Below are 17,975 nucleotides of genomic sequence, written 5' to 3'. Positions count from 1 at the left end.
CATCTGCATATCTGAGGTTGTTGATATTTCTTCCAGCAATCTTAATTCTGGCTTGGGATTCATCCAGCCCAGCCTTTCGCATGGTGAATTCTGCATATAAGTTAAATAAACAGTTACAGATATGTATATTCTTATTATCCTAAAATGCATATAATTGCCAATAACCTAATATATTCTTTGTAAGCTGATTCCAGGTATCATTGTATTCATCCAAAGAAAGTCTCTGTCTATAAGCTGTCCATTCATAAGTTGCCAATGTTGCCGTGTTGTCAAGCCATTGATTAAGGAGAATCGTTCTCTCTGTTCTTCCAATTCATCAGCATCAGTCTCTCAGTCACCATTAGGGCAGATGGAATCTATTTTCGCTGTCCTGTTGTCAATTTCCATACAATGGGCATACAGTTCAAGAGAATATTCACCTCTGAAAATCTCATTTTTTCCCCATAGCGTCTTCTTTATATCGTCCAGCAATCTTGGTGGTTTCAGCCTAGGTGTACGCCCACCCACAGCACCACTGGGCTGGTGTGAATACCTTGTTGGGACCCCCTATGTCTGCTTTCATTCGTTGTCAAGATGACACGCTGTGGGGAAACACAGAATCAATCTGCAACGAGTGTTTCTTTTCGGAACGAAGGCAGTTTCTCGGGAAGCGCTTTTCAGGGGCAAAGAATACTCCATATGTTGTGGGTGAACATATCAGACGACACAGCGATTCTTCAAAACAGCTCTTGTTTATTCACAGGCCAGAACTGAACTGAACTGAAGGGTTCGGCCAGCCTGCTTATATAGAGCTCTACTAGAACGCAACAGTAACCACTTTTTGTAACTAGCCAATCACTGAACGTCACTTTCAATCCCCTGTTTGCATATGTGGACCTGAGTGAAAACTATCTACAGTATCCCCCTGCTGGCCCAGGGTGAGAACTTCAGTACATAACACCATAGATCTGGATTGTGTGCAGACCAAAAAAAAACAACTACCATATTTTTCCATGTATAAGACGCCCCCTATTTTGGGGGACTCAGGTTTAAGAAAATGGGGGGAGATGGCACTTTTTTGCGGCAGGTTGCCCAGAGTTGATGAACTTTTCTGCAGAGGATTGCCCAGAGTTGTTGAATTTTTTGGGATTGCTGAAAACTGCTCATGTACCGCAAAAGTCCACCTCTTGTTTGTCCCATCGCCAGCAGAAGCTCCCAATCGCCCGCCCAATTGCCTCAACAGCAGCCAATCAACACCACCCATTGAGGCAGCAACCAATAATATGCACAATGCCCACTGACAGCAGTAGCAAATAATAATAATTATTATTATTATTATTATTATTATTATTATTATTATTATTTATACCCCGTCCTCCCCAGTCAAGACCAGGCTCAGGGCGGCTAACACCAGGTATAAAAACAATTGATTAAAATACAACTTAAAAACAAGATTAAAATACAACATTAAAATGCAGCCTCATTTCAGTAGAAACTCAAATCAAAAACTTTTTGGGGGATAAAAACGTCAAATCTTCACCAAAGGCCAACTGTCCTCATTATGCACTATCCACGTATAAGACGACCCCCACTTTTAAGCATAATTTTTAGAGGAAAAAACCCTAGTCTTATACACTGAAAAGTACGGTTGTTTCCATTGATTCTATAACAAAATGCTCCTTGTGTACACCTCTTAAATTAGACTGGTTCTTAGGTTCTGTCTGGTGGTCACTTTCCAGTGTGACCCGGGAACTGAGAAGCTCAGTGAAGGGTTGAGCTGCACAGATTTCCAACGCCTGGTTCTTGTGTTTACATTGACAGCTTTGACCTGGTGACCAACGGCGGAATCTCCATCATCTTGCACTTTGAGCGGGCGCCTTTCATCACCCAGGAGCACACCCTCTGGCTGCCGTGGGACCGCTTCTTCGTCATGGAGACCATCGTCATGAGGCACGAAGAGAACGACATCCCCAGCTGCGACCTGAGCAACTTCGCCCGGCCCAACCCTGTGGTCTCGCCTTCCCCTCTGACGGCGTTCGCCAGCTCCTGCTCAGAGAGAGGTCCCATCGTCCCAGAGATAGAGGTAGGACCACAAGGGGGAGAAAGGGTATTTCTGATTGCAGGTCCAGCTTGTCTCTACTGAGCAGGGAGGTTGTGGTCTCAGAGGCCAGCTCAACGTGGGAAAAACGAGCAAGCCAAGCAGACGCGTACATATGTTAGAACCAGCATTAACAAAACATCGTGTTGTGATTAAAGCAGCGATAATGCCCGATTTTGAAAAATTAAGACAATAAAAAAAACCCAGTTAAAACGAATTTCAGCACAGCTACAAGTCAGCTTACAGGTCAGCCAAAGCCTTTTCTAATTATAAATCGCTCTGTCAGAACTGAACTGATATTACCCTTGCTGGTACCTTTCCCGGGAAAATCAGAGGCTCACTATGTCAGGTTCCTATTGGAAGACCAGACGAACACTAGAACATTAGCAGTGGCGAAGTTTTTATCGCTTGTTGCAAGAACCAATGATCCCTATCTTTAAGTCTGAACAAAATGCTTGTTTAACCTGGAGGTAGGCTGTCTGAATTGTGCATTGCTTTGTAACAATTTGTTGAGTCTCTGGACCGTAATAAATATTACATATACATATATGCCTTTGCTTGTGAAAAGGCCAAACTACATGTTGCATGTGGTACCTTGGTTCTCAAACTTCATCTGTTCTGGAAGTCAGTTCCAAAACCAAAAGCATTCCCAAACCAAGGCGTTCTTTCCCATAGAAAGTAATTCATAATGGATTAATCCGTTCTAGACTTTTAGAAACAACACCTAAAACAGCATTCTATATTCAGATAGGTAGCCATGTTGGTCTGACACAGTCGAAATTGGAAAAAAAAATAGTCCAGTAGCACCTTAGAGACCAACTAAGTTTGTTCTGGGTATAAGCTTTCGTGTGCATGCACACTTCTTCAGATACCAGCAATTTAACATGAGTTTTACTATCTAACGAGACCATTGATCCATAAAATGAAAGCAATAAACAATGTACTGCAGTTACACAATCAATCAGTAGCTGAACTGGGTTCCACACAATCACAAAAACAAACAAAAAAGAGCCACAAAAACACAAAATAAATCTTAAAAACAGACTGACCTTTGCGTAACACTCAAAACGGAAGTGTGGCACTCAAAACAGAAGTGTAACACTAAAAACGGAGCACGTTCGGCTTCTGAAAAAAGTTCGCAAACCGGAATACTTCCTTCTGGGTTTGCAGTGTTTGGGCTCCAAACTGTTTGAGTACCAAGGCATTTGAGAACCAAGGTACCACAGTAGTTTATTTGCTGGGCAGGCACTGCTAAATGCAAAGCAGCCACAGAAGGTAGACTTGAGAACCAATGTGTTTGGAGGAGGGGCAGGCAAGGGTAACGATCCCCTTGCCCCCAATTTGTCTGTTCAAAATCCTCCTCCTCAGCTGCCATTTTCTCCCAAGAGGGGAAAAAGATACAGAGGGACAATGCCCTTTCCTTAAACGACAGAAAACCAACTGGGGAGAATCTTTAATAGACCAGTGCCTTCAAAGAGAGGGTTAAACAGCCACTCGCATAGCATTCCTTCCCCCTGTTCAACCTGATGCAACTTTTTTAATCTGAAGAAGTGTGCATGCACACGAAAGCTCATACCAAATAACAAACTTAGTTGGTCTCTAAGGTGCTACTTAAGGGACGCGGGTGGCGCTGTGGATTAAACCACAGGGCCTAGGACTTGCCGATCAGAAGGTCGGCGGTTCGAATCCCCGCGACAGGGTGAGCTCCCGTTGCTCGGTCCCAGCTCCTGCTAACCTAGCAGTTCGAAAGCACATCAAAGTGCAAGTAGATAAATAGGTACCGCTCCGGTGGGAAGGTAAACGGCGTTTCCGTGCGCTGCTCTGGTTCGCCAGAAGTGGCTTAGTCATGCTGGCCACATGACCCGGAAGCTGTCTGCGGACAAACGCCGGCTCCCTCGGCCAATAAAGCGAGATGAGCGCCGCAACCCCAGAGTCCAGTCGGCCACGACTGGACTTAATGGTCAGGGGTCCCTTTACCTTTAAGTTGCTACTGGAAGGAATTCGTTTGTTTCAACTTCGTTAATGTTTTGCATCTAAAAAGGGCAGGATTTTAGCATTTGGGGGAGTTGTGTCCATGCTTTGCATTCAGAAGGTCCTATTTTCAATCCCTGATATCCTTGCATAAGGTTTTGAAAGATTCCTGCCTGAAACCTGGAGAGCTTCTGCCAGTCAGAGTAGACAGAACTGGTGCTAGATGCACCAGCGGTTTTGACTCGTAAAAAACCAGCTTCCTGTGTTACTCATGGAAAGTACGCATGGCCTTTCCCCTCGTTATACAAATACACACACACAAATGCTTACTTCCCCTCTGGGTCTCGGACTAATTTGCATAGGCATTTGCATATTTTTGATATTTAAAGCTTGCCGCTCACGTCGCCATTATTTGTTTCTGCCCGTATCTGATCGACTGGCAGGGAAACGCCGGTTAACAACAGTCACCAGCGGAGACAATCTGCAATTGTCTCTGCTGGGGAGAAGGAGGGGAAAAAACCCCTCACTCCTAGAGCTATGTTATTTACAATTCGATGGGAGGGAAGGAAAGGGACTCGGAAATTATCACTCAAGGCTTTGCAGCGTGCAGAGAGGGGAAATATAGCAGGCAAAGGGAATCCAGATTATCTGGCATCTTGCATTGCCTTTCCTACCTCCTGTTTGTGCTCAGCAGCCACTGGGTGAAAGGAGCAATGGGGTGAGATTTTTCAGAAACAGAGGGAGATCCCAGTGTGAAACCGACCTGGCTTGTGGGCTGAGAATGCTGCTTTATAAGAAGCCCCTTGGGAAGGGACACGGGTGGCGCTGTGGGATAAACCACAGAGCCTAGGATTTGCCGATCAGAAGGTCGGCGGTTCAAATCCCCATGACGGGGTGAGCTCCCGTTGCTCGGTCCCTGCTCCTGCCAACCTAGCAGTTCAAAAGCACGTCAAAGTGCAAGTAGATAAATAGGTACCACTCCAGTGGGAAGGTAAATGGTGTTTCCGTGTGCTGCTCTGGTTCGCCAGAAGCGGCTTAGTCATGCTGGCCACATGACCCGGAAGCTGTACGCCGGCTCCCTCGGCCAGTAAAGCGAGATGAGCGCCGCAACCCCAGAGTCGGTCATGACTGGACCTAATGGTCAGGGGTCCCTTTACCTTTATCCCTTGGGAATTGTAGGGATAGAACTACCTAGATTGTATAGGAATTTATTCACATATGCGACGACAGCGGCAAAGAAAATTACTTGCCCAAAAATGGAGAGGAGAAGAAGAAGTCCCGGTAAAAGGAAGAATGGATACAAAAACTGATGGAATACGCAGAAATGGTGAAACTTACCGGAAGAATAAGAAATGAAGATGACAAAACTTTTTATAAAAGAATGGAAATGGTTTGTTGAATATTTACAGATAAATTGCAAACAGATAAAAAAACACTGGCTGGATTATTGTAATAACCTGCAGCTACATGAGAGCATATATTTAAAGAAGATAAATAAATGAGTAAGTTAAGGTAATTTGGATATGCAGAAGGTATTAAAAATAAAAGTTAAGGAAACGCAGAAAGAGGAGGAAGGAAGTCAAGCTTTAAAATGTTAAAATGATTGTAAAAGTGGTGAAATGTATATTTCTGGGAAGTATAAATAAATGATAAATGAAGAACAAGAGAATGCTGCTTTATGGAAGTGAGTAATGGGCAACTTAAAACCGTTAGGAGCGGCGCCTCAACGCCTTCTAAATGTGCTGCGTCAGGGAGATTTGGGGCATCATGTGGCAAGACAGAGTCTCAAGCATAGATGTGCTCTCCCAAGCCCATGTTACCAGCATGTTCGCACTCATGCCACAGCGGCTGATTTGGTCGTCTCCACAAAATAGAAAATGGCAGGATCCCAAGGAGCTGGCTTCAGGTGCCAGGCCCATTGGCAGAAAAACTCTGTACATTTAAGAGCACAATTCAAAGTGTTGGTGTTGACCATTAAAGCCCTAAACAGCCTCGGCCCAGTAGACCTGAAGGAGCGTCTCCAGCCCCATCGTTCTGCCCGGACGCTGAGGTCCAGCTCCGAGGGCCTTCTGGCAATTCCCTCATTGCGAGAAGCAAAGCTACAGGGAATCAGGCAGAGGGCCTTCTCAGTATTGGCGCCCGCCCTGTGGAACACCCTCCCATCAGATGTCAAAGAGATTATCAACTACCTGACATTTAGAAAACATCTGAAGGGAATGTTCAGGGAAGTTTTTAATGTGTGACATTTTGTTGTATTTTTTATATTTCTTGAAAGCCGCCCAGAGTGGCTGGGGAAACCCAACCAGATGGGTGGGGTACAAATAATTTATTATTATTATTATTATTATTATTATTATTATTATTATTATTATTACAAAGATGTCTGCAGAAGTGGCATGAAGGCTGGCAACCTCAAACCTGCCATGTGGGAATCCCTTGCAGACAGGTAAAAGGTAAAGGACCCCTGGACGGTTAAGACCAGTCAAAGGCAACTATGGGGTTGCAGCCCTCATCTCGCTTTTCAGGCCAAGGGAGCCAGCGGTTGTCCACAGAAAGCTTTCCAGGTCATGTGGCCAGCATGACTAAACCGCATCTGACGCAACGATACACTGTGACGGAAAATAGAGCGCACGGAAACGCCGTTTACCTTCCCGCTGCAGCGGTACCTATTTATCTACTTGCACTGGCGTGCTTTGGAACTGCTAGGTTGGCAGGAGCTGGGACAGAGCAACGGGAGCTCACTCCGTCACAGGGATTTGAACCGCTGACCTTCTGATTGGCAAGCCCAAGAGGCGCAGTGGTTTAGACCACAGCACCACCCATGTCAGTGCCTGGCAGAGGTAGATTTAGGGGGTTCGCCTGCACTGGGCACGGAGCCGAGAGGGGGATGCTGCAGCAATGATGAGCAATGGAAGGCAAGAGGCAAGGGGGGCACCGAATTTTGTCACTGCCTAGGGCGCCACAGAAATGTTAAAGTCCAAAGTCTGCCACGGCACCTGAAGACAGGCAGTCAAGATTGTGTATCCACAGCAGCGACCAGAAGAGGAATGACCATGTGTGTTCCAAAGTGCTGCCATTTTGGAATTCCTTCCATCGTTTTGCACCAAAGCCTTTCGCTGCTCTTTGCTTTCTCCCACAACTGACCTTCAGTACGAGACACAGCAGTCGGGTGAGGAAGATGGGCCACAGCAGAGCGAAGCAATAATTTAATAACATAGCATCAGGGCAATATGTTGCAAACAACGCTTTCTCTCAGATTGCATTAAAGGGCCACCTCCCCTTCCTCGGCTTGTAACTGGCTGTGTTGGATTCCAGCATGCCTGGCAGATAAGCTTGTAAAAGTTTTTTTTAAAAAAAAAAAAAAACAAGTCCCCGGTTTTCCCCAGTTCTGTTGTTTCTTCGAGCTCATACCCAGCAAGCTATGTAAATTGAAAAGGCTGCATTCGGGGAAAGTAAATATGTATGAGATCAAGGAAACAGCACTATTAACTTTCCAGGTCTATCAGTTTGTCGAGAGATGCAAAAAAAGCTCCGGGCTTATAAATTACCACTTCGGGGAAATATTTTGGGTCCTTGCTAGTAGCTCAAAGCAACCCTTTTCTTAATTATTTATTTATTTTCACATTTTAAAGTGGCTTGGGGGACAGATGAAAAATTAACATTGAAAAAAAAACCAAAAACTGGTAGGATTTGCCTAATCAAAGAAATCTCCGTTGATAAAATATATGAGATTTAAGTCGACTAATCAATGAATTGCTCAAGTTTACATGAATCTGAATGCATGGGGGGGGGAATAGCTCAAAAGGGTGGGGGGAAGACATGGTTTTATTTCTTTCTCAGTTACGCATATGTGTCACACAGCCGGCACTATGTTAGAAAAGGCATTTTCTATCAACTGTCGTGCTGTGTGAAGCATCCATTATTCCTGAGTCACCAATGATTGCCTAACTTTTTGCAATGTATCCTCTCCCCACACACACATACACACATAATCTAAGACCCTGCATTGGAAATGTGCACCAGAGAGAGCCAACATGGTGCCCTCCTGATGTGATTGGACTACAACACTCATCAGCCCACACCGTTGGCCACGCTGACTAGGGATGATGGGAGTTAGAACTCCCAGTACCATTTGCAGAGCACTGCATTGGCTACCCTGCCTGCCTTCTGATCAAAGGGAAATGTTTGCTGCGGCAATCCTTTTCGTTGGCATCCATCTGTCCCGAGAGACAATGGAGTGTGCCTCGGGGGGTGAAGTTAAACTGCTGTGTTAGTCGTACCAACGTGATATCCCTGGAGTGTTATTGAGGTCCTAGGCTGCTCAGATGACAAGACACACACACCCTCGGCCTCGTTGACATGGTCCAAAGGAAAGCAGAGCAAGACGTTTGGCACCAGTTTGGCTGCAGGAGTTGCCGGAAGGAAGCATACAAGGCGCTGTCCAAATGCCTTATGGCCTCCACTCCAGATTTGTGTAGGTTTATCCTGTTGTTTTTGTCCATGGAGTTATCTTGGCAGGGATACTGGAGTGGCTTCCAGGTGGAACACATTTGGTCAAAACTCTCCACTATGACCTGTCCATCTTGGGTGGCCCTGCACGGCATAGCTCATAGCTTCTCTGAGTTATTGAAGCCCCTTTGCCACGGCAAGGCAGTGATCCATGAAGGAGGATCTTTGCCAAAAAGATCTGCCAACAATGGTCCGTCTAGTTAAAGCTATGGTTTTCCCAGTAGTGATGTATGGAAGTGAGAGCTGGACCATAAAGAAGGCTGATCGCCAAAGAATTGATGCTTTTGAATTATGGTGCTGGAGGAGACTCTTGAGAGTCCCATGGACTGCAAGAAGATCAAACCGATCCATTCTGAAGGAAATCAGCCCTGAGTGCTCACTGGAAGGACAGATCCTGAAGCTGAGGCTCCAATACTTTGGCTACCTCATGAGAAGAGAAGACTCCCTGGAAAAGACCCGGATGCTGGGAAAGATGGAGGGCACAAGGAGAAGGGGACGACAGAGGACGAGATGGTTGGACAGTGTTCTCGAAGCTACCAACATGAGTTTGACCAAACTGCGGGAGGCAGTGGAAGACAGGAGTGCCTGGAGTGCTCTGGTCCATGGGGTCACAAAGAGTCGGACATGACTAAACGACTAAACAACAACAACAATTCCTTAGGATCCTGAACTACCTTCCAGGGAAGAACATTCCACTGTCAAACAGCTCTTACTGTCATAAAGTCCTTCCTGGTGTTCGTTTTGGATCTCCTTTCTTGTAACTTGAAGCCAGAGCAGGAGAAAACAAGCTCACCTTGCAGAAGGAGCATTGCTTTCCAGAAATCTTGAAGCCTTGAACAAATGAAAACAAATGTTTCTGAATCTTAAGGTTGCTAAAACAAAATTCCACATAGATCAGAGGGACGCTGTTAGACCTATTGTGTGTGTTCATGCAAATAAAGACATCCATTATGATTCATGGTGCCATGATGGTTTTATATATATATATATATATATATATATATATATATATATATATATATATATATATATATATATATATAAAATTGTAATTTTTGCAATTGTAGGTTTTTATAACCTTTATGTTGTCTTTTAAATTGTTACAGCCCTTTGTGGGACCTTAGAGTGAAGAGCATGTTGGTAATAATGATATCACAGTTCTGTTTATACCAACTAAGAAGTAAGTCCTGCGGAGTTCAAGGTATGGATGGATAAGATTGCAGCCTGAGAGTGATGCGCATCTCTTAGCATCCAAAAACAAGCTTATAAATTATTTTTACTTATCAGTGTGTCTTATCGTGGGTGTATAAAACCAGAGTTCTATCCGTGAAATCCGTTTTCTTTCTTCTTCTTTTTAAGAAATGCACATAAACATCTCATAAATCGCAGCTCTGCGTACGTTTCTTTACCTGCTCGGTATGTGATATAATAACACACTTTGGTGTGGTGCTTTTTTCCAGGCCTTGCAAGAAGAGATTAAAATCTCGGGCAGCAAAATCAAGCTGAGCTACCTGAGCAGCCGTACGCCCGGCTACAAATCGGTCCTGAGGATCAGCTTGACCCATCCTACCATCCCGTTCAACCTCATGAAAGTCCATCTCATGGTAGCCGTGGAGGGACGCCTGTTCAGGAAGTGGTTCGCTGCCGCCCCGGATCTCTCTTACTACTTCATCTGGGACAAGACTGACGTCTACAACCAGAAGGTGTATGGGTTATCAGAGGCCTTTGGTAAGACTTCACTCTCCATCCCTTATCACATGAGTTTGCCAATCCATTCAATTGGCTTTGGCACCTCCCACCATCTTGGCAGACAGGAACACGCTAGAGCAGGCATAGGCAAACTCGGCCCTCCAGATGTTTTGGGACTACAACTCCCATCATCCCTAGCTAACAGGCCCAGTGGTCAGGGATGATGGGAATTGCTCCTGAACGGTGGAACGCCTTGTCCCAGAACATCCACCTGGCTTCCACCTTGTCGATTTCCTGGCACTTCTAAATACTGTTTTATGTTTGGCATGCCTTCGGCCCAGCTCATAACTCATTAATTTCTTTTCTTTTTTTCCTGGCTCTTTTGGGTGTATGATTTATTCTTTTTAATCTGCTGCTCCTTGTTCTTCTTTTATGCTTTGCTTGGCTTGGTTTTGGGGAGGACTGATTGCTTTTAAACGTCTGGTGTAAGTCACTTCCAGGGTTTCTGTGATGGCAGGAGGGAAAGGTTGTTGTTGATGGTGACAGTCCCGCCCCCATCAAGTTGGAGAACGGGAGTGGGCTGGAGAATTTCAGTTGCTTCCTCCCTTCCAAGTGGAAAAGCTGGGCCAGCCTACATCCACGACAAGCAATTTTCATGGGCAGAGCAAGGAATATTCCTCAGCCTGCTTTTTTTACCATTTGCTGGGAACTGGAGCTTGGAGCATGTGGTTGGCCACTGTGAGAACAAGATGCCTGGCTAGATCTGCCTTGGGCCTGATCCTGCAGCAACTTCCTTCTTTCCTTACGCTCCATAACTGGGGTACCTTCTGTTGCCCCCAAACATCAGCCTCCAGGCCCTGAGAGAGAGAGAGTAAGGAGCTTTCCTTCACTCGCTGCTCACCTGCTTAATCTACCGTATTTTTTGCTCTATAAGACTCACTTTTTCCCTCCTAAAAAAAGTAAAGGGAAATGTGTGCGTCTTATGGAGCAAATGCAGGCTGTGCAGCTATCCCAGAAGCCAGAACAGCAAGAAGGATTGCTGCTTTCACTGTGCAGCGATCCCTCTTGCTGTTCTGGCTTCTGAGATTCAGAATATTTTTTTTCTTGTTTTCCTCCTCCAAAAACTAGGTGCGTCTTGTGGTCTGGTGAGTCTTATAGAGCGAAAAATACGGTACATGTGGATTGTCCTAAAACACAGCATGTTCTGCGTTTAGTTCTTTTTCCTCCCGTCCTGCATCAGTGGACATCTCTGCCCGCTAAAGCAGAAAAAAGACGCAAAATGCAAATCGGAAGACCTTGAGCGTTCCGTGTCTAATAAACACATCCCTGATCCGGCCGTTTTAAAATCATTAGTGCATTTGTTCAACACCTATTACTACGCTGACCTTTTTTATAATGCTCCGTAGCCTTTAAAGAAGGATGCTCTGCATGGATGTGACGATGTTTTAAATAAGTAGCTGCTGTAGCCTGCAGAAATCCGCTTCTCGCCAACCCGGCCACCCAATTAGAAACCTCCGTTCTGTGCTGAGTGTGCACTTCTAAGGCCATTAAGCTGCGGGTCTCCATTTCTCTCTGTCTCTCCCTCCCAGTTTCGGTTGGCTATGAATACGAATCGTGTCCGGACCTGATCCTGTGGGAGAAGCGAACGGCGGTGCTTCAAGGTTACGAGATCGACGCTTCCAAGCTCGGAGGGTGGTCTCTAGACAAGCATCACGCCCTCAACATCCAGAGCGGTGCGTCAGGTCTTCTTGGTCCCATCTTCCTCCTTCTCCCCACACCGCCCCGAATTGCAAATAATAAAAATAGGACAGGGGTTGACACAGTTGCACGGCAAGCGGTAGCTTGATCGCCATTAATAATTCAGCCCAAACGAGAGGGGGGGTGCACACACAAAGTGTGCGCGCACACATACATTGCTAACAAATTATTTATTGCAACCTACATATGGTGCCAACCTCTTTGGGTGTGCATGCGGGGAGCAACTGGCCTCTGCAAATCCCTTGCAAGCGTTTTCCTTCTGGCAGAGGTTGCCCCGAGTGCCACCGTCCTTCTAGAGTAAGCGTTTGAATTCCGGTGCGTCTGGGATGAGCGGAGGAAATCCAGGCACATGGACTGGGGGTGGCCAGCCTAGATTTCCCTGTATTTTCTCTGTTCAAGACACACAGGTGTGTCCTTTGGTGGAGCTGCATTGCAAAGAAGCCTGAGCAGGACTAGAGGGAGGTAGATCACAGGGGAACAGCAAGGGACCTGTCATGGGAGATCTAGCAGAGCTGTTGTTTCCTGCGTGGCTGGTGGCTCACTAACACATAACTAAAAAAAGGTAAAGGTACCCCTGACCATTAGGTCCAGTCGTGGCCGACTCTGGGGTTGCGGCGCTCATCTCACTTTCTTGGCCGAGGGAGCGGGCGTACAGCTTCCAGGTCATGTGGCCAGCATGACTAAGCCGCTTCTGGCGAATCAGAGCAGCGCACGGAAACGCCATTTACCTTCCCGCCAGAGTGGTACCTATTTGTCTACTTGCACTTTGACGTGCTTTCAAACTGCTAGGTTGGCAGGAGCAGGGACCGAGCAACGGGAGCTCACCCCGTCACGGGGATTCAAACCGCCGACCTTCTGATCGCTTTAACCCACAGCGCCACCCGCGTCCCAACACATGAGTGGGCCAATAGAAGCCCCTAACCTTGACAGGGAAGCAGAAGGTACTAAAAATGAGATTTTTGAAGGATCACCCATGATGTCATGTATCCTTTTGTCTTGGTCAAAATTGGTCGTGTTTTTAAAGATGTTTAATGAAAAGGTACTATTACTACAGTCGTACCTTGGTTTTCGAACAGCCTTGTTCTCGAACGTTTTGGCTCCCAATCGCCGCAAACCCAAAAGTGACTGTTCCGGTTTGTGAACTATTTTTGGAAGCCAAACATCCAGTGGGGCTTCCGTAGCTTCCGATTGGCTGCAGGAGCTTCCTGCAGCCAATCAGAAGCCGCACTTTGGTTTTGGAAGTGGAACAGACTTCTGGAACGGATTCTGTACAACTTCCAAGGTATGACTGTATTATTATTAGTAGTAGTAATAGTAGTAGTAGTAGTAGTAGTAGTATACCACCCTTCATCTGAAGATTTCAGAGCGGTTCACAACATAAAATCACAAATAAAAATAAGAACAAAACCAAAGCAAACTAATAATGCCCCCCTCCATCCCACAAGCATATTTAAAAGGACATAGAGTGTTAATCAGGGATGCAGGTGGCGCTGTGGGTTAAACCACAGAGCCTAGGGCTTGCCGATCAGAAGGTCAGCGGTTCAAATCCCCGCGACAAGGTGAGCTCCTGTTGCTTGGTCCCTGCTCCTGCCAACCTAACAGTTTGAAAGCACGTCAAAGTGGTATCACTCCAGCGGGAAGGTAAATGGTGTTTCCGTGCGCTGCTCTGGTTCGCCAGAAGAGGCTTAGTCCTGCTGGCCACATGACCCGGAAGCTGAACCCGGCTCCCTTGGCCAATAAAGTGCGATGAGTGCCACAAACCCAGAGTCGGCCATGACTGGATCTAACGGTCAGGGGACCCTTTACCTTACAGCGTTAATCAGCCAAAGGAACGCTTTTGCCTGGCGCCTAAAGGTGTATAATGAAGCTGCCAGGTGAGCCTCCCTGGGGAGAACATTCCACAAACGGGGAGCCACCACAGAAAAGACCCCGTTCTCATGTTGCCACCCTCTGGACATCTTGTGGAGACGGCATACGAAAATTAGTTCCTATAGGAAGCAGGTAAGGCAAGGGAGTATCGCTGTCAGAAGCTGAAGGGGTAACAGGAAGAGGCTTGGACAGAGAGAATCCAGAAGCAGAAACTGAAACAGGAGGAGAGAGGAGCGGAGACAGGCGCGTCGGCATAGTCTCAGATTGCTTGCGCGGGAGAGAAGGAGATTTAGGCAGTCATTGTGGACCTTCAGCCTCCACATCTGTCTCATAGGGTGAAGACTCCTGAGCAGATCCTGTTTCTTCCAGCAAAGAGTTAACTTCACTTATACTGTGTGATTTATTGCTGGCTGGCTTCCCGACAGCTACCCTGGCTGCAGCCTCCAAATCCTTTGCAGTGGAGTCACCACCACTCTGTTTTGCTTTCTGTTGCTCTCCAGGTATCCTGCACAAAGGAAATGGGGAGAACCAGTTCATCTCCCAGCAGCCACCTGTCATAGGGAGCATCATGGGGAACGGCCGCAGGAGGAGCATCTCCTGCCCCAGTTGCAATGGCCTTGCCGATGGGAACAAGCTTCTGGCTCCTGTTGCCTTAACTTGCGGCTCGGATGGAAGCCTTTACGTCGGGGACTTCAACTACATCCGTAGAATCTTCCCCTCCGGAAACGTCACCAATGTACTGGAATTAAGGTTAGGAGGGGATAGATCTGTCTATTACAGTCTCTTTTGAATTTGTGCATCCATTATATAATAATAATAATAATAATAATAATAATAATAATAATAATAATAATAATAATTTATTATTTATACCTCGCCCATCTGGCTGGGCTTCCCCAGCCACTCTGGGCGGCTTCCAACAAAATATTAAAATACCATAATGCATCAAACATTAAACGCTTCCCTAAACAGGGCTGCCTTCAGATGTCTTCTAAAAGTCTGGTAGTTGTTCTTCTCTTTGACATCTGGTGGGAGGGCGTTCCACAGGGCGGGTGCCACTACTGAGAAGGCCCTCTGCCTGGTTCCCTGTAACTTGACTTCTTGCAGTGAGGGAACTGCCAGAAGGCCCTCGGCACTGGACCTCAGTGTCCAGGCAGAACGATGGGGGTGGAGACGCTCCTTCAGGTCTACTGGACCGAGGCCGTTTAGGGCTTTAAAGGTCAGCACCAACACTTTGAATTGTGCTCGGAAACGTACTGGGTCCATTTCATCTCATTTTTATGCTAAACTGTGATTTTTCTTTTAAGCAACCCACACAAAAATCCATGTTTTAAATGCATATTTTCTCTGTCTCTCGAAATGTGCATTTCTAAACGTATTTTATCCTAAAATCCCTAGAAGTGCAGAATCCGAGAGACTGTGACAACACAGCCTGCACATTCAAAATCTGCAAAGAGCCAGTTCCACAAGCCCCCCAGTTCTGATAGCCAGCTTGAGCTCCGACTATTATGGGATCCAGTAGCTAAGTGAGATCAAAACTTTGCAATGAAAGGACGGACAGGGCAAATGGGGCACAGAGAAGGCTTTGCCTAAGAAGCCGACCATCTCCTTGGCAGCGCTTCTGCCGCCCAAAATTAATATGCAGCCCCAAGGAAATATCTAATATTGGAAGGGTAGCAGGGGTAATGGGAACATTAGAGAGTCATTCATAAGTAGGACAGCGAGTTAGCTGTGATTTATAGGTCCCAAACCTTCCTGAAGCTGCCTTCTTCTTCTTCTTCTCACACTGTGAGCCAGTGTGGTGTAGTGGTTAAGAGCGGTGGACTTGTAATCTGGTGAACTGGGTTCGATTCCCTGCTCCTCCACATGCAGCTGCTGGGTGACCTTGGGCTAGTCACACTTCTCTGAAGTCTCTCAGCCTCACTCACCTCACAGAGTGCTTGTTGTGGGGGAGGAAGGGAAAGGAGATTGTTAGCCGCTTTGAGACTCCTTAAAGGGAGTGAAAGGCGGGATATCAAATCCAAACTCCTCCTCCTCTTCTTCTTCTTCTTCTTCTTGGCCGTCCTACCAACTCCCTGCAGAACAGGAGCAAGTTGGAAGGGAAAGGGAGGGACAGTGCAGGCCAATGGAGAGCTCTGCAGATAATAATAATAATAATAATAATAATAATAATAATAATAATAATAATAATTTTTATTTATACCCCGCCCTCCCCAGCCAAGGCGTGGCTCAGGGCAGCTAACAAGCAATAATAAAAACAAGCTGAATGAATACAACTTAAAAAGAAAATTAAAATACAACATTAAAATATTGAAACATTAAAATATTAAAATGCAGCCTCATCACAGGAGGAGAAAGGAAAAGAAAAAAGAAAAAGGGGGAGGGAATCAAATTGGCTCCAAGCCAAAGGCCAGGTGGAACAACTCTTTCTTACAGGCCCTGCGGAAAGAAATCAGATCCCGCAGGGCCCTTGTCTCATGAGGCAGAGCGTTCCACCAAGCCAGAGCCAGAGTTGAAAAGGCCCTGGCTCTGGGTGAAGCCAATCTAACTTCCTTAGGGCCTGGGACCACTAGGGTGTTGCTATTTATGGACCTTGAGGCTCTCTGTGGGGCATACCGGGAGAGGCGGTCCTGTAGGTACGAGGGTCCTAGGCCGTGAAGGGCTTTAAAGGTCAAAAGCAGCACCTTAAATCTGACCCTGTACTCCACTGGGAGCCAGTGCAGCTGGAAAAGCACTGGGTGAATATGCTCCCATGGCAGGGACCCCGTGAGGAGCCTCGCTGCAGCATTCTGCACCCGCTGGAGTTCAGTAAGTTCATAGAAGCGGGCAGGAAGCTTCTTTAGGGATTTGAAGGGTGGGCTTTCTGCCGTCAGAAATAATGGAAAGGTGACCTGCCATCGGAAGGAATTCTCCCCCTGTGTGCTTCCCCTGTGTCCATATTAGTGGAACGGCAACAGCGCTGAGAAGCTGCCAGAAAGATCTGTCCTTGACTTCTGTTACTGTCTCGAAAATGCAAGCAAGAGCCGTAGAGGGTTGGGTTTCAATATTGCGCAGCAGCAGAATCCAGCGCAACAGTTGTGCTTTGCAGAAATTCCTTGCCCAAGTGTTTGTGCAACCTGCTGTTGCGTTCTCTTTGTGCAACAACATCCCAGCAGAGCAAGTCGTACAGTTAAGGTGGCTTTAGCGTAGCACTATGTTGGATACAGGGACACGGGTGGCGCTTTGGGTTAAACCACAGAGCCTAGGATTTGCCGATCAGAAGGTCGGCGGTTTGAATCCCCGCGATGGGGTGAGCTCCCGTTGCTCGGTCCCTGCTCCTGCCAACCTAGCAGTTCGAAAGCACGTCAAAGTGCAAGTAGATAAGTAGGTACCGCTCCAGCGGGAAGGTAAAAGGTGTTTCCGTGCATTGCTCTGGTTCTCCAGAAGCGGCTTAGTCATGCTGGCCACATGACCCGGAAGCTGTACGCTGGCTCCCTCAGCCAATAAAGCAAGATGAGCGCCGCAACCCCAGAGTCGGCCACGACTGGACCTAACAGTCAGGGGTCCCTATACCTTTACCTATGTTGGATGCAACCCATAATGTCCACACATCTAGAGATTGTGAAAGGGTTTGTTCCAAGCCTACCTTCGCTTTGAGTCTGGGGCTTCTAAAGAAATTAGTCCGAACCAGGCAGGAACCTACTTCCAAATTTCTTTTCCTAAACACTCAAGATCCAAAAATTCTGGAAAGGAATTGTTGCAGTCTTTTCCCACAGCCCAATTTCAAGCTAATGTTTGCTTCCTGAGTTAGCATTAAAAAATAACAATGCAGGGACAAAATTGCAGGGGCATTAAATGGTATAAAACCACTTTGAATATGGTGTTATTAAGCATCCGGTGTTCAGGACCTGGGACTCTTAGAAACAAAAAATCTGGACTGAGACTGCTTTGGGTAAAGAGGTTTGTTTTAGAATAGTTTCCTTGCCCATGATTCCATGCAAACTGCAGCTCTTCCTTCCATAATTCTCTGTAAATCCTGGGGTGAACTAGCCTATGTTTAGCTCAGATCTGGTCTGGATCAATCCTGGTCTAGACTTTACAAAGCCATTCCTAAATCAGATGA

General features: G+C 46.4%; 1 protein-coding gene across 9 annotated transcripts in view; it reads left to right on the top strand.

Annotated features, from left to right (window-relative positions):
- TENM4 (teneurin transmembrane protein 4) overlaps window positions 1–17,975 on the top strand; it is a 680,333-nt gene that overhangs the window by 610,707 nt on the left and 51,651 nt on the right. For all 9 annotated transcript variants that reach the window (XM_053385165.1, XM_053385169.1, XM_053385167.1 and 6 more), the window contains 4 exons: window positions 1,801–2,062; window positions 10,018–10,285; window positions 11,836–11,979; window positions 14,374–14,623. In XM_053385165.1, coding sequence (XP_053241140.1) covers window positions 1,801–2,062; window positions 10,018–10,285; window positions 11,836–11,979; window positions 14,374–14,623 — 924 coding nt within the window. The remainder of the gene's footprint in view (window positions 1–1,800; window positions 2,063–10,017; window positions 10,286–11,835; window positions 11,980–14,373; window positions 14,624–17,975) is intronic.

This window comes from Podarcis raffonei, chromosome 4, assembly GCF_027172205.1.
Source record: "Podarcis raffonei isolate rPodRaf1 chromosome 4, rPodRaf1.pri, whole genome shotgun sequence".
NCBI lineage: Eukaryota > Metazoa > Chordata > Lepidosauria > Squamata > Lacertidae > Podarcis > Podarcis raffonei.
The sequence above is the reverse complement of the archived record's forward strand: the minus strand, read 5'-3'. Positions and strand labels throughout refer to the sequence as shown.